This window comes from Pangasianodon hypophthalmus, chromosome 18 (assembly GCF_027358585.1).
Source record: "Pangasianodon hypophthalmus isolate fPanHyp1 chromosome 18, fPanHyp1.pri, whole genome shotgun sequence".
Taxonomy (NCBI): domain Eukaryota; kingdom Metazoa; phylum Chordata; class Actinopteri; order Siluriformes; family Pangasiidae; genus Pangasianodon; species Pangasianodon hypophthalmus.
In genome coordinates, this window is record NC_069727.1 from 15,470,502 (window position 1) to 15,486,744 (window position 16,243).

The window sequence follows — 16,243 nt, forward strand, 5'->3', positions numbered from 1 at the left end:
ACATCACACTGTTCATTGCAGTTAGACGGTTGACATGACAGTTATTTTCGTCTCTTTCTCTGTGGCCCAGGTTGGGAATTACAAACGGGCTGTAAAGCGGGTGGATGATGGGAATCGTCTGTGTAATGACTTGATGAACTGTATTCATGAGCGAGCTCGCATTGAGAAGGCATACGCACAGCAGTTGACTGAATGGGCCAAGCGCTGGAGACAACTGATAGACAAAGGTGAGGATCTTGTGGAGCTGTAAGGAATGGCTAGAACATTCCAGGCAGAAAGCCATTACTGTCCTAGCCACTCCCTTGGTTGTTTGTGTTTTTGTAGAAGCTGTTTTCCAGATTACTTAATGCTGCATTATTCTTCTGCATTTGGTGTCATTGACCTCTATATTGGTAGCATTGTTCTTGTTCTACACATTATCCTTGTTATAGAACGTCCTGAATTGATCTGTTTACTTCATTGTGGTGGGGAAAATGAATCTTGGCAACAAACTGTTTTTTCCTCTCAGCCTACCCTGAATCCTTGTGTTGCTGATTAGAGCCTTCGAGGCTGGGAGTGCAGCTCATAGTTAAAGCTGAATGCTCAGGTTGGGCTGATTTGTGTGATGTGCTGTTGTATTGCAGGGCCTCAGTACGGGACGGTGGAGCGGGCCTGGTGCGCCCTCATGACAGAAGCCGAGAAGGTCAGTGATCTCCACATGGAGATGAAGGGTGTTCTCATGGCTGAGGACTTTGAAAAAGTGAAAAACTGGCAGAAGGATGCCTACCACAAGCAGATGATCGGCGGGTTCAAGGAAACCAAAGAGGCCGAAGATGGGTATCGCAAAGCTCAAAAACCTTGGGCCAAGAAACTTAAAGAGGTACGACACAACCAGACCAACAGAATGTTGTTTTCCCAGAAGTGGGAAAGTTTGACTTGCCTGTTAAAAATTACAAAAGACTTCACATTTTAAAAGCATTTTCTAAGACATTTTTGGCTCTTAATAAAGGTACTCGCTCACATTCCTGTGTTGTTTGTTCAGTCCTTATCTCCCTGTGACTGACTGCATGGTTAGTGAAGCAGATATCACACAAATGTGTTAACAGGTTATGTTTTGTATTGCTCCATTAGCTTTCAGTAGGATTTAGGGAACCACTGATTTTTTTTAAATTTATTTATTTACAGACAGGTTGCTTGTACCTAAACTGGAAACACGCACTGCTTTTCCACTACAAAAGTGCATGTTCTCTCATGCAGCTAGTATAAAACTAAGAACCAGTGACATTAGGGGCATATTTTTTTCCTTATAACGTAGGGATTGAACAATTCGCTAGTCAACTAGTAATTCAAAAATGTAGCTGACTACTTGTTGACTAGCTGACTAGATCTCTTTTCTATAGTTAAAGTAAAAATCTATTTCAGGATGTTTTCAGAGCGCACCAAACTACACTTCAGTTAACAGCCACTCAGTGTTTTTTACCCTACACTTTCAACAATGAAGGTAAATAAATTGGCACAGTAAATGTGCAAAATAATAAATGTTTATCATTATTACAGTATTTAAGCACTTGCCTATTTTCAAAATATACTCGTGTGGATAAGCTGGTGGCTCAGCTAAAATAGCTGATTTAAATGAGAGCAAAGCGCATTGCAGAAACTCCTTATAGCTTAATGATGGATGGAGTGTCTACACTCAGAGTCTGGGAGGTTTGTTCAACTCCAGTGTCCGAAAGCATGGGCTTCCTAGCTATTCAAATGTTGAGCAAGAGTGGAGTATCCTCTGTATGTATCCTCGCAGGAGATAAACTTCTCAAGACACACTCCCAAGTTGCATAACATCTGAGTATTTGTTTCATTCTGCATTAGCTTTAACTGTGTTTTCACTGATTGAAATGGTTTGTGTAACCCTCTTTAGTTATTTGTTATATCTGTGGGTTTTTATTTACTGATTTACAGGTAGTGACTTCATGAGTCCCCTTGTGCTATCAGACTGTAACATAGTTCTGGTCATTCCAGCAGACACTACTGTATATAAACTTACTGTTACCTTTTGATATACACCAGTGAGTCAGTGCAAAAGCACAGAAGAAGACACATTTTTAGAGTGTTATTTGTTTTAATGAGCACCCTGTGCCTGTTTCTTCAGGTGGACACGATGAAGAAGGCCTACCACACAGCCTGCAAGGAAGAGAAGTTGGCCACCAGCAGGGAGAACAACAGCAAGATGGAGAACAACAATCCAGAGGCCCAGAAAAAGCTCCAAGACAAAGTAGAGAAGTGCCAACAGGATGTACAGAAGGTGTGTGTGTGTATATGTCTGCAAATGTGTATTTAAGACAATCAGGTGGAATGTGTCCTTATTTACAATGCAGTTAGTTTAAGCACAAAAATGAGCAAACTTGGGCTGCCAAATTTTGTTGCATTCAAAACTTAATTAGTGTAAAGATTTAATATTTGAACGCACTTAGCTTTATAAACATAACACATAAAGCGAATATTACTAATTGCACTACACTGTGCATTTGTAAGGCGAAATATCAAGCAAATAGTTTCCTGAGGAGATAATAGCATAAAGGTATCTTAAATGTTTTTTGTTGGTTTACAGGCAGATGCTAAATTTTACACTTCTTAGGCACATTGTAGAACTTAAGTAACCGTTTAAGATTCAGCCACAGGAGAGACTCCAATTAGTTGGAGTAGTTTTTGGTTAATATTGGCTGATATAATGCCTATTATTCACTTTGCTATGTATGTGAAGAATAGGAATAGAAGGCATTATGTAATGTACCGGTTTGAACGTGTTTGCTTTGTGCTTCAGACTAAGGAGCGTTATGTGAAGGCCCTGGAAGAGCTGGATAAGGTAACACCTCAGTACATGGAGAACATGGAGCAGGTGTTTGAACAGTGGCAGCAGTTTGAGGACAAGCGACTGCGCTTCTTCAAAGAGCTCCTACTGGATGTCAAACAGCACCTTGACCTCTCTACCAATCACAAGTAAGAGATAAGAACGGCTTTAGGCCAGCTTTACACTTTACGTATAATAATGTGTTCGTCTTCATACACAGATGCTGCATGGACCTGGAGCATAAAGGCATATAGTACATTAAAGGGCAGGTCAGGGCTGAACAATCCCTGGCCCACAGGTTCCCAGTGTTAACTTTAACTCTTCTCCCAAGCATATTAGTCTCTGCGGAGTAGGATAAAGATAGAAATGCAGACAAACAGGTACTTTCTTTTCAAAACTTTACACCATTGTCATGGTCGTCGTTTGTCGTAGTTTGTTTACTACCTTGTGTCACATCAAGGTATGCTGACAAGATGCAATACCAGAATACAGCAAGGATCTTCAGCTGGCAGACAGAGTGAACAAGTGCCACTGTCAAACACAACATAACCACTTCAGACTGATGTTTATCAATGTGTAGCCTTTGAACTAATCACTTATGGTTAAGATTTAAAAGATAACTGTTGTCATCATTCATGTTAGCTGCTTATCAGGACTGTGTTGGTAAAGAATTTTGTGTAGCTGGACCTTCACATATTTTATGCCGTAGAGCAAAGAGAGGTGTTAATTAAGAACACACCAAAGAGGAAAAAGTTCACAGGACTGCAGGATATGCAGGGTAACGCGCTCTCTCTCTCTCTCTCTCTCTCACTCACTCACTCACTCACTCACTCACAGTCTCTCTCAAAAAACGCAGCTTGTCCTTTTACCAAGAAACCGGAGCATGTAAACTCCTCTGTCCTGATGACTGTCCTGTGCTGAGAAACTTTGCAAAGCACTGTGACTGTTACAAAGCGCTTACAGCCAAGACTCCTTCCATAAATGTTAAATAAATGTCTCCTAAAAAAAACATCACTACATCAATCATTATACCTTTTTACTTTGTTAAACAACACATTTTGTTTTATAAAACCATTGATTGTTAGTCTTAAATTATGTGGCACGTCCGCAATACAAGTCCCTTTGTATGAGCTGTTACTATAGAAACAATAACATATCAGAATGAGCGCATTAATATTAACCCATCGTTCATGTTACAGCAGGAACTACTGTCTGAGTATTGCTCCAAAGTAGTTTTTACACTCTCACACAATACATGTTGCACTATGTGGTGTCTCAGAGAATGGTTTTCATCACTCAGGTTCCAGGATGTGTATCAGACATTGGAGGACACGATCCAGGCAGCTGACACAGAGGAAGATCTGAAATGGTTCCGTTCCAACCATGGCCCAGGCATGCCAATGAACTGGCCTCAGTTTGAGGTACACACACACACACACACACACACACACACACACACACACACTATAAAACACTGTAAAACACTGTAGCAAAAGCATTGCACTAAAGCAAATGCACTAAACTGGTCAGACTAGTATGTTTGAGACACCTAAAAAGTCTCTAAGTAGTAGTCACTTTGAGGAAACTCTGTTCCATTTTTAACAATCTGTGAAAGAGGACTTTTTGTTCAGAGTAATTTTATCTTTTTGTACCAGTTGAGCTGCAGGAAGAAAGAGAACCAGTCTGTCAGGATTTGCCCAGTTGTGCACACTGAGCCAGAATTTGCATCTGTTTTTCTTGAGTGCATAAGGAATCAAATTTTTTCCTCCCTCTCGTTTCTTTCTTTTTTTTTTTTTAAACACCTGTTATCCTTAATAGTCTGAAGGAAAAACAGCAGAGCATAAAGATTTTATATCGGAGAAATGGGTCTGTGCCAGATAGCTTCTCCTAATCCAGTCATCATTTAAGTGTCATGGGAGCACTGGCTGTGTCACACACTGACTCTCTGCTTCTTTTTGTGCTAACTGGGTTATTCCGTACGAGTTTAAATAACAACTGGTGATCGGTGCAAAGATTCTTCAGTGGCTTCTGGAGATCAGTTTTAATAATTTAGTTGTAATTTGACCTACTGCTATCTCTTAATGCAAATACGATTCACGAACAGCATGAATTCTGCAGGCTTTGCACGCACACAGAGCACAACTATTCACCTGTATTTGCTGTGGCCAGTGACCATAGACATTTTACCATGTCCTCTTATGTACACACCTCAAGCTGTTCCGTGAGTTCTCTGGAAGGAAAAGGCGAGAAACCGTGTTGGAAAACTAAGCCATGAGAGAATTTTAATGAAAAATGAACCAAAAGCCTGCTCATAATAAAAAAAATAAATAAATAAAAGATTTTTAAATATTTCATACAAGATATAAAATTCAGAATATAAAATTTACACAGTCGGTTTATCAAGACCGATATTCTGCAGCATGTGGCTCATCCCTATTGGTCAGAAGAACAGAAACATTGCCGTGACTATTTATGGCACCCTCATATGACACAATTTGCACTAAATAAAAGTTATTTTTGTTAGGATATAAGCCGCTGCAGTACAAATGTGCCAGTAAATCAGTCATGCAAAAGTCTGCTACAATAGAGGATCTGGTGCAGTGTAAGGATTTAATTAATGTACATATTGTTGCATATAAAATTGGTGTCTGGAAGAAATTTGGAATTGTCATCACAGTCAAAAGTCTAAAAATCGTGATTTTTCATTTAATTAAAAAAAATTGTAATAATAATCACACAGCCCTTGCAGCTTCCTATTCCAGCTTTACAACACAGCATGTGGATCGGCCTTTAATCAAGAAACAACTTGTATTAAAGATTGCATGTGACCTGCTGGTAAATGGTGTTAAATTCCCAGGGAGTCTGGTATTTTTCTGACTAACCCACTCCCTCTCTGCTCTAATCCGGAAGGTGGACTTATCACAGTCGCGTTTCCATAAGAGAAGGTCCATTATAGTGAGTTTGACATGGCTGACTTTAATGCTGCTCTCACAAGGGTTTCTGGGTTCTTTCCGATCTCTACTTATGCTATGTTGACTTGTAGTGTCGTGTGTGTGTGTGTGTGTGTGTGTGTGTGTGTGTGTGTGTGTGTGTGTGTGTGTGTGTACATGTATGTGTAAGTTTATCTGTTCTGATTCAACAACACAGATAAGGTTTCATTGCAAGTGTCATGCAACAATAGGTGTGGTGTGGTGTACACGCCCCCATGTTTCCTGGGGGGTTTTAACCTCGAAAGCGATTATATTCAGATTTTAATTTCCTATAAACAGCATTTACAGATATTTATATAACCAACTTAATAGTCACATTTTTGACCTTTCAAACATCAGTAAACCTGGCATGCATTACAGTACGATAGTCTACAGTAGAATGATGAATGTGTTAATACTGACTCCAGTCTGCGACAGCTGTTTTGCATTTGGAAAAAAAAAAATGCACCACCACTTCATTGCTTCTGTGCTTTAAATTAACTCCCAAAATCAGTATGTGCCTTCACATGGGTCACAGTGTGTGCAGCATTTGAGCAGTGGTCTCACACACAGGAAGCATTTTTTTTTTCCTGCTGCTGTGTGTCACGTGTACAGAGTGAACCGACAATCAAAAGTACACACACGAGGTAGGACATACTGTGGAAATCAACAGCAAAGTGAAACTGCCTCACAAACAGGTGAGAACAAGTTGAGACAAATACCTTGAACAGGCTCTCTCAGAATAGGGATAAATGTGATGCTTCTCAGATTCTGTGGTTTTTCTGTGGTTGCTACGGTGATGAAAACAACCTCTCTGAAGTGCTCTTGGCAAACTACTGAGTAACTACAAGCCAATTGTACCGCAGTAGGTGGTTTTTGCACCTTAGCCAATTATTTAAACTTTTAGCCACTTACTTACAGAGACTGCCTTTTCGTGTGTCACATTATCCTCTAAAAGTTTTCTGGTATCCACAGAATTGACAAATACACCAATCAATAAGCAGAATCTGAAATATGTAAAATGTTTCATCTTATCAAGCAGGTGAATTTATCTGGCATATGAATTCTGTAATTTAATCTGGGAAAAACAACCAGGTACATGTATAAACCTATAAATAGAAGGCAGTATATGCAAACAGCCAAGTGAGCATTGAAGGGATTAGTGCAGAATTATATATAACTGGTGTTGTGATCTTTTGAATTGAACATGTTGTTCTATCAAAAACTTATAACATAAGTTGACATATTTCTCAAAATACAGTTTTCAATGTTAGGTGAACATTTCATCCGTGTGTTTGGACTCACAGCAGCTGGGGAATGTGGCTTTTGCATTTGGCTGATATTCTGTTCGCATCTGGGCTGTACTGCACTCTTTACTAAGCTGCTTTATCGCTGTGTGGGCCCTGGTTTGTGTGTGTGTGTGTGTGTGTGTGTGTGTGTGTGTGTGTGTGTGTGTGTGTGTTTATGCAGTTGTACTGATTGGGAGACATTAGCTGGTATGCAGACACAGTGGCCCTCTTTTCTGTTTTATTAGTGACATTTTATGTGTTTGTGTGTGTGTTTGTGTGTGTTACTAGGACTGGTCTGTAGATTTAAATCGGTCGCTGAGTCGGAGAGAAAAAAAGAAGCCAAGCGATGAAGTAACACTTACAGGCATCAGTCAAACAGGAGAACGAGCACCCAAAACCAGTAACAGGTAACCAGTATATTCCTCTTCCTCACTTAAAGATTGCCTCTTTGCCATGGAGTCTCTGCATCCATATTCAGAATTACGAGAGTGAGTGAATGGCTGTGATTACACAGAGCATGTACTATGTTTAATTCAGAATTTAGGAAGCCCCGAGAACCGTCACCTGTTTAGAGATACACAGCTGAGAGAGGAATTTTACAGGTGAAGGTGTCACGTGTGGAATCGGGCCTTAAAGGGAAATCCAGCATTTTCAAACTGTTGTAATCTGCTTTACAGTTTAAGCATAATGGCAGTTGTTGAACACTGCCTATAAACATTTGAATGATATGACTATAATACAAATTTAAAACTCCAGCTGTTAATACTCAACAGTAAAGGTTTTGGATGAGACAGGCATTCTGCTCTTTACAAGCTGTTCCTTATGCAGTTTAAGCCAGTTTTCCCTGGACTAATAACGTCAAATATCATATTGTTTACTTAGACTTTTTAAAAGGCTTAGTGTTATTCGTGCACCAGGAGGCGGAAACGCCATCTGTTTGTGTCTGTGTTGTTATCTCATAATCACTAATCCCTCCTTCTTAAACTAGATTCAAATCTAAAAGCACATCTTATACACATTTGAAGCTTAATTTACAAATAACTACCTGAATTATTTATTTTTGTAGTTTTTCTTTTGTTTTTTTTCAAGGTTTTTTTTCCGTTGTTGTTCTTTTACCAATATAGGGAAATGTGTCAAAATATTCTGTGACAATCACACATTGAGTTGAGAAATGCAATGCATATTTCTTTAATTATCCTACTTCCCCTTTAACATCTCTTCACACTTAGCATGTTTGCAGTGTATGAGTATGTTAAAAAGACAGTTGAACAGGATGTGTTTAGTATATGCCCAGTGTTTCCCTGGAAGCAATGACTCATTTATTTAATATGAAACAGGAAGTTTAGCATCATATATCAGCTTAGGCAAAGGTTGTATGCTTGCTGTGAAATGCCATGTTTTTCTCTAATTGTTAATTATACTGCTGGACTCACTCGTAATTGTAGTGCCATTGGTTGAGCAGATGCTGATTAGTGTAAAATGCCTGTTTATGAAGATCACTTCTTTCTGGCTCTTTTTCTTACGGCCCCTTATAGGTCTGCAGTGTGTGTGCGTGCGTGTGTGCGTGCGTGTGTGCGTGCGTGTGTGCGTGCGTGCGTGCGTGCGTGCGTGTGTGTGTGTGTGTGTGTGTGTGTGTGTGTGCGTGTGCGTGTGCGTGCGCACAGAGGGAGTTACCTATAAGAATGTGAAGTATGCCAGGAGTGTTTAACCTTTACTTAACCTAGTAGGCTGAGATTGGACTTGGGCCACCTCAAATGAAAAAAAATATTCCGGTCCAAACAACCAGTGTTTTTGAAAATATTTCTGTCCACAAGAAAACACGTAAATGATTTGAAACGGCTCACATGAGCATGCCGGGCTTCTTACGTGGTAACAGTGTTTCATTCTGTCTGTAGCTATTTATACAGTATGTCTGCATTATGTGTAGACTTGAGGAAAGACATGCAAGTAAGAATTTCATTGTGCTTCGGTACACATGACAATAAAGTGACTCATAAACCGTTATGTCAAACAATGCAAGAATAACGTTAAGAGCTGCGTATTGAAAGGGAGAAAAGAAGAAATGTGGTTAAAAAAAAAAATACATGGTCAACAGCTTGTTCGTTTGTTTAACTTCAGTAACTGATTTATCCTAATTCTAAGAGTCTCTGTCACACAAACAGCCACTGTCTGTTCACACTGTTCATACTGTATGTGAAGCAGATCTTCTGTGCTGACAGTTTGTTGGTCCAGAGATGGTATGAGTAGAGTCAGACCACTGTCTGAAATATGAATGAGGCAGAGTGTGACGCTCGGCATGGCGGCTGTATTGCGTACTGTAAGTCCTCTTCCTCAGTAAAAAGAGCCACTTGCCTTGTTGGTAAAGACGTTACTGAAAAAGCCTGTCCTGTCAGATTCTTACTGATAATTGACAGATATAGATCTGTTTCTGGTCTATAGGTCTCTCCTCATTCAAGTAGATAGGAGTCCAGGAGCACTGCTAACATGGTCTATGCATGGGCAGACTTTACTTCAGCTGGTCACAAGTCTTACAGAGTAGTGTTTAACCTTATTCCAATGATGTCCAAATGATCACACTGTTCTGTTGTTAGAGGTTGTTCTAATCATTGTCCTGATGTCTTTTTGACGCATCTGTAGAAGCTGTATTATGGTGCCGTAGTATCCAAAGAACGCATTTGGTTATATGTATGTGTCACAATCCTGTTTTTCTTCACGTTATTAGCTTGACTGTGCCCAGTAGCACAGAACCAGTGGGCTTAAACCCATTCGACGATGAGGAGGATGAAGAGGAGACGCCAGCAGAGCAGCCCAACAGCAGCCCAGCCAATGTGAAAAAAGAGGAAGTTATTGCCAAAATGTTGGTGAACGGAAAGCATCTGCTACTTTATCTCGCTGTGTTGTTGTCTTACGCCATCTTTGTTTGTTTCCTTTTTGCTTTCATTTTCCCTCAGTTCTCTCTTCCAGGTGCCTGTTACTTCTCTGCATGGTTGCACAGTGTAGATGATGTGTTAATAAACGCACATGCGCACTGTGTTCTGTGTTTTCCTTCTACAGTGTAACCTGGTCGTGATCCATGCAGCTGTTCAGTCAGATCTTTTCTGATCAGTACCAAAGATTTCATATGGAAAAATAAACATTATAGGCTAGAGCTGTTCAAAAAAATTGCTTTCAAATAATATATCTTTAGCCTGTAATTTTATACTTCCTCATAGAAAAGGAACATAAGCAGTAGTGCTACACTAAAGCAAAGTAAATAACATGGAGGCACTGTCATTAATGTATCATAAACCTAAATGTTCTTTTTAATTTATGTGCAGTGTTTTAGCTACTCTTTAGCTAACAAACATCTACCAACTTCCCTGTGTGAAGATAATTCACACAGGCCAAATTCTGCATGGCTTACTGTTCACTGTATTATGCTCCCTACATAGGGTGTAACATAATGGTATTATGCAGTGCACTATATTCCCAATTAAATGCTACTTGACATTCAGCTATAAAAACGAGTGACTTCCCTGAGTGCCTTATGGAAATTTTTAGAATAAAAAAGAAAATTGACACTTTTAAAAATGTGAAATTAGGAAAATTGTCAATGACATGCATTTGTTCAGAGACCTTTTCTTATATTAAGTGGCACAAGGGTTATTTAGCCCAGATATTTAGGAAACATGTATTTCTGCTTTTCTGCCTATGAATACATGAACACACAGTGTGAATTTTATGGAAATTCAAATAGTATTTGAAAAGTAGTTGAACATTGTTGGTTTTTTTCATGGTGAATGTTACCATGTTTTTTAAAAGCAGCAATAAAAAATTATAATTTAGCCTTTCAAAAATCAAATAAAATCCAGCATCCTGAATCAAAATCAAATTGAGTAGGGTTGTCCAATCTTATTCACGAAGGGTCGGTGTGGCTGCAGATTTGTTTTCTAGCCAAGAAGGAACCACGCTTGATTCTACCTGTTTAGTTGGAGTGAAAATCTGCTTTGTGGATAAGCTTGAATAAGATATTCTTCGCACCTAAAATTAATTAGTACTTTTAATCAAGTTGTAGCAAATGTGCAGAATTAGGTGTGTTTCATGCAAGATGATCTGACTGTAACACTGCTCTATATTTTGTCTTTTTACTTTTCTTAGTTTATTTGTTGCTTGTGTTCTGTCTTTTCCCTCTGCAGTCATTTAACAGAATGCAGACAGTTCCTGGGCTTTAAGTGAAGGGTCCTTTGCCTGATGCTTGCCTTGTGGTTTTGAGCCAACACTTAAACTGTGCTTGTTAGCTGGATTGTGACATAATCAGACTTGCTCTTTCAAACTTGTAAATGTCATGATAAACAGGTCTGCTGTTCATGAAGTGAGAGCCTGAGCTTCTGTGTGGTGATACTGTGGCATGTGCTTGGGCTTTTGCTTGGGTTTGTTTGTGTTTGATAGTTTCCTTCACTTGGGGTTGTTTTACTTTGTCCCATGTCTCTGAATCTTCCTGGCTTCCTGCTCCTTTTGCTTGTTATGTCGGATGTCTGATTGCTGACGGCTGCCAGTCGGCATGTCCTGTTCTGATGACTGCCAGTTGTTCATGGTTCAACTGTGTTCTCTTTTCTCACAGTACCAGCAATGTGGAGAAGACACAGGATTGGTCAGATGAGGAGACTGGGAACCCTTTTGCAGCAAACACCAATGGAAACGGGAATCCGTTTGAGGACGAGCCGGCTTCTCCCACAATTTCAGTTCCTGTACGAGCTCTGTATGACTACGAGGGCCAGGAGCAGGACGAGCTGAGCTTCAAAGCAGGTACACAGGAGCATAAGGGCAAACACACAGACAACCTTGTAGAGGTTTTTCTCCACTACACAAAGGACTAGAACTTGTCACCACAAAACTGGAACTTTGCATTTTCCACTGGCCTTCATTGTGTGTGCTCAAGATTGGCACCAACAGGGTCTAATGGTACTCAGTACTGCAGCAAGCAGCACTCTTCATGTGTATATCGCACCACTCAACATGATGATGATCACATACAGGTGATGACATCTGTGTTTTACAGGAATACAGGAGACAGTTTTTAACTGCTAAAGTGGCCAGACCAAGCACATACAATTTACCCAGCTGAAAAATGCATTTCACTGAACTGAAAGAATGCAACAACTTAATCATACTATACTCATTGATGACTTTGTTAGGAACACTGGTACACCTGCTTATTCATGCAATTATCCAGTAAGCTAATCAAGTGGCAGCAGTGCAAAAAATCATGCAGATACAGGTCAAGAGCTTCAGTTAATGTTCACATCAAACATCAGAATGAGGAAAAATGTGACCAGTGGGCTGGTGGGCTGGTTTGAGTATTTCAGAAACTTGATCTCCTGAAATTTTCACACACAACAATCTCTAGAGTTTATAAAGAATGTTGCAAAAAAACAAAAAACATTTGGTGAGCAGCAGATCTATGGGTCAAAACGCCTTGTTGAGAGAGATCAGAGGAGAATGACCAGACTGGTTTGAGCGGGCAGGAGGGCTATGGTACCTCAGATAACCACTGTTTAAAACCATGGTGCGCAGAAAAGCATCCCACTGTAGAACACACCAAACCTTGAGGTAGATGAGCTACGACTGAAGAAAACCACATTGGGTACCACTCCTGCCAGCCAGTAACAAGAATCTAAGGGCGTTTCACACCTGGCTCGTTTGGAGCATTTGTTTTGGAACCTGGTGCGTTTTCTGCCTTGGTTCAGTTCATTTAGATGTATATGAACGCTGCAATCACGCTCAGACTGGTAAATTTAATAACTACAGCTAAAAAGAAAGTCACAATAAGCTCGCGGAGCTGCTGTCTATCCGTCTTGTTGGATGATCGCTATGAGTGGAACCCCGGAACATAAACAGGTGCACTCTGACCAATGAGCGGACAGTTTACTTACATGTGACTTAGGTAAATACATTTTGGTACGCTTTGAAATGTCACCTTGTGAAAGCGAACCGAGCCAAGGAGAAAATGCAGCATTGTAACAATTACAAAGCACAGATCTACAGGTCTGAAAACGCTTTAAGGCTACAGGGGGCACAGGCTCACGGAAACTGGACAGTTGAAGATTGGAAAAAGCTCAAGTGACAGTTTTTCAGTCTTCAGCTGGAGGGGTACAAATACAGCATGAACAAAATCACATCCTTAATTTGTTTCGTCACTGTTCCGATTTTTAATTAATTAATTTTGCATCAGTTGTTTATAAATAATAATAATAATGTGGCAAAGTCTCTTATGTGCCTCTGTCTCTGACTTTCTATCATTCTCTCTGTCTGAAAGGTGATGAATTTCTTAAAGTCGGAGAGGAGGATGAGCAAGGTTGGTGCAAAGGACGTCTGAAAGATGGCCAAGTTGGACTGTACCCAGCTAATTACGTGGAGGACATTCAGTGACCAGAGAGGAAATGAGAAGCATGGAGAGGAAGAAAGCGGGACAGAGAGAAGAAAGGAGGGGAGGGGCAATTTCTGATGATGGAAAGCTGCTCGTTATTCCCCTCTTGTGGTGGAGGCTGGACCAACCGCTGCAATAATCCAAAATGTCTTTCCACCTTAATTTTCTTATAGATGCTGCCCTTTTTTGGAGATCTAGGAGCAGATACCATGCCAAGATCTCGCCACAAATGGTTTTTAAAAAAGGCTGTAAACAACAGGTCTGCACAAAAGGGCAACAAGACATGCTGAGTTTTAATTACATACACAGAACACATATCATTTCAATATTTGATCCATTTTTAAATTGCTGAGTATAGTGTCAATCATTAGACTGACAGAAGTTTACTCGTACCAAGCCTGGTCTAGATTCTGGTTCTAATCGCAACATAGAGCATCTTGAGGTGGAACGTTTCACGGGCTACTGCTTTCTCTGTTGCTCTTATATTGCTCAAGGTCAGGGAAACCTGCTTCGTTAATAATAAAGGTTACTTTGTTTTTATCTGATCAGTGGAATGTTTCCATACATGTTACATAAAAAAAAACTATATTTTGGTAATTACTTTATTGCCAAGACATGCAGACTACATAGTGACGATATTGCTGTATTCTGAACGTTGGACATTTTCAGAGTATCTCATTATTTTTCAACACTGTATCCTGCAGTGACGCTTCAGAGGAAGTCTAGAGGTTTTATTTTCCAACCAGATTTTATTACTTTTACAAAGCGTGTGTAAGGATGGATGGATGTTTTTTTTTGAATAGTCGGTTTTGACCCTGAACTAAACTAGACCAAAGCCAGGTTGAATGCTCGAGTAGTTTTTCAGGGAAGAGCTGAAGTGTGGTCATTGTCCCAGACGACTTGTGTGCTGTTCACCTTCATTGCTGGTCAAGTCAGGAACTTTTCACTTCTTTCATAAGAACAGTTTGTTGCATTTCTTGTTTGAACAATATCTTGTTTTGTTTTGTTTCAAATAGTTCGGTATCAAATAGTTTATTTGTTCTTGGGGAAGGTCTCTCACTTGAAGTTGTCAGTTTTATTTTAACCTGCACTGGACAGTTCACAGCAGATCCACAGAAGAAAATCGTAATGCTTTTGTTCAAACTTGTTACAAACACATGATGTCCACTCACATGAAATGTTTCACATCGAGATAGAGTAATGTAAGGAAAAGATGCAGAAACATGATAGTATTTGTGCACGTACATTGCAATGAACAAGATGAGCGTTTTTAAATTAGATCTTGGGATGGACAGTATGACTTTATTAAAATTTAGACTATTTTGAGACTAATTTATGAAATGCCATAAGTGCTTCAACTTTTGCTCCTGGATAAATGCTGTGATTCAGAATCAGAATGTATGTTAATTAAGCATTTATGTAATTTGAATGTTATGAATTTATTATTTTGTTACCTGTATTATTATATGAATTTTATTTCATTCTTACAGTTGGTCATATTGAGGTATATAGACACACCTTTATCAGTTGATTTAGATATTTTCTTTGAGTTTGTTCTGAGAGTTTATGATTGGTATTCTTATCACCACCTGCCCAGTAATTGCTGTGCTTTATTAACACCATCTCATAAGAGCAAGAGCAAATGAATTTTGAATGTATCGGAGGTATTGCTGCAGTTATTGAGAAGTGGTATAAGATGTTTAAATTTTGGTTTTGGTATGTAAAAACCTAAGCAACTGTGCTTACAAAATACACTCTGTTAGATGTGTCACCTTGGCAGTTGGCAAATAAATGATTTAAAATGAGACTGATGTTTCTCTGGATTGATTTCGAAGAAAGCATTTGTAATCCCAACCTGTTTTTGTGCACACAATCTCCCAGATGTATGACAGACGATATCAGAACTGCATACTGCCATATTAAACAGTATGTTGAAATGATGTGACCTCAATTGTGACTGAGAGCAGAAACTGTTTCGCTTTGCTGTCCTGTTTATTCCTCTTACACCACAGCAATTTGCCAACAATTACAGTTTTTTTTTTGTTTGTTTTTTTTTTTATTCATTTCTAGTGATGTGTAATGTTGTGTAAGCTCCATCAAACAAGTTAACAGCTGTTACAGTGTAAGTAAACAGAAACTAAGAGTTGGTCCATCACCAGTCTCTTTTTTTCTCTCTCTAAGCCAAAAAACACAACTTAGAAACCACAAATACTTTCCCATCTGAAAACATAGTTACAGCTTTACCTCTGACTCTTACAAACCTCTGACACTGGAGACTCCTTCCAGAAATGCCAAATAAATGCCTCCTCACAGAAAACTTAATCATATTAATGATCAGATGTCTTAAAATCTGGTTATGTGGAGTGTCTGCCATACAAGCCTCTGTGTAAGTTGTTAATATGGGAAAGATACTGTATTAGAACGAGTGTATTAATAGAAACCTTGAATCTGCAGCTGTTGTCAAAACTGCTACTACAGGAAATTAATCACCACCTTCTGACCAATCAGAATCAAGAATTCAGCAGCACTGTGGTATAAAGCACATATAGGGCCTATACAGATTGGATTTAAACAGTCGATGTGTCCAACAGTGCTTACCTGACCTGACTTCCCATTTCCAGAACTCCGTTAGTGATGAGTCGTTTGCGAATGAACCGACTCTTTGAACCGACTCTCGGGAGCCGACTCGCATTTCTGAGTCTTTTTTTTTTTCTGGATTTTTTTTTCTGGATACTAGAAATAAGCTTAATGCATG

The 16,243-nt window shown here is 39.4% G+C and overlaps 1 protein-coding gene across 2 annotated transcripts in view; it reads left to right on the forward strand.

Annotated features, from left to right (window-relative positions):
- Window positions 1–15,295, forward strand: part of pacsin2 (protein kinase C and casein kinase substrate in neurons 2) — a 28,979-nt gene extending 13,684 nt beyond the window's left edge. The window contains exons 3-11 of one of the 2 annotated variants that reach the window (XM_026923162.3): window positions 71–227; window positions 624–859; window positions 2,126–2,278; window positions 2,798–2,973; window positions 4,125–4,245; window positions 7,371–7,489; window positions 9,805–9,939; window positions 11,683–11,867; window positions 13,378–15,295. In XM_026923162.3, the coding sequence (XP_026778963.2) occupies window positions 71–227; window positions 624–859; window positions 2,126–2,278; window positions 2,798–2,973; window positions 4,125–4,245; window positions 7,371–7,489; window positions 9,805–9,939; window positions 11,683–11,867; window positions 13,378–13,490 (1,395 nt within the window). In that variant the 3' untranslated portion in view covers window positions 13,491–15,295. The remainder of the gene's footprint in view (window positions 1–70; window positions 228–623; window positions 860–2,125; window positions 2,279–2,797; window positions 2,974–4,124; window positions 4,246–7,370; window positions 7,490–9,804; window positions 9,940–11,682; window positions 11,868–13,377) is intronic. The other variant, XM_026923164.3, reaches the window with a different exon arrangement.
- Window positions 15,296–16,243: the final 948 nt, after the last annotated feature.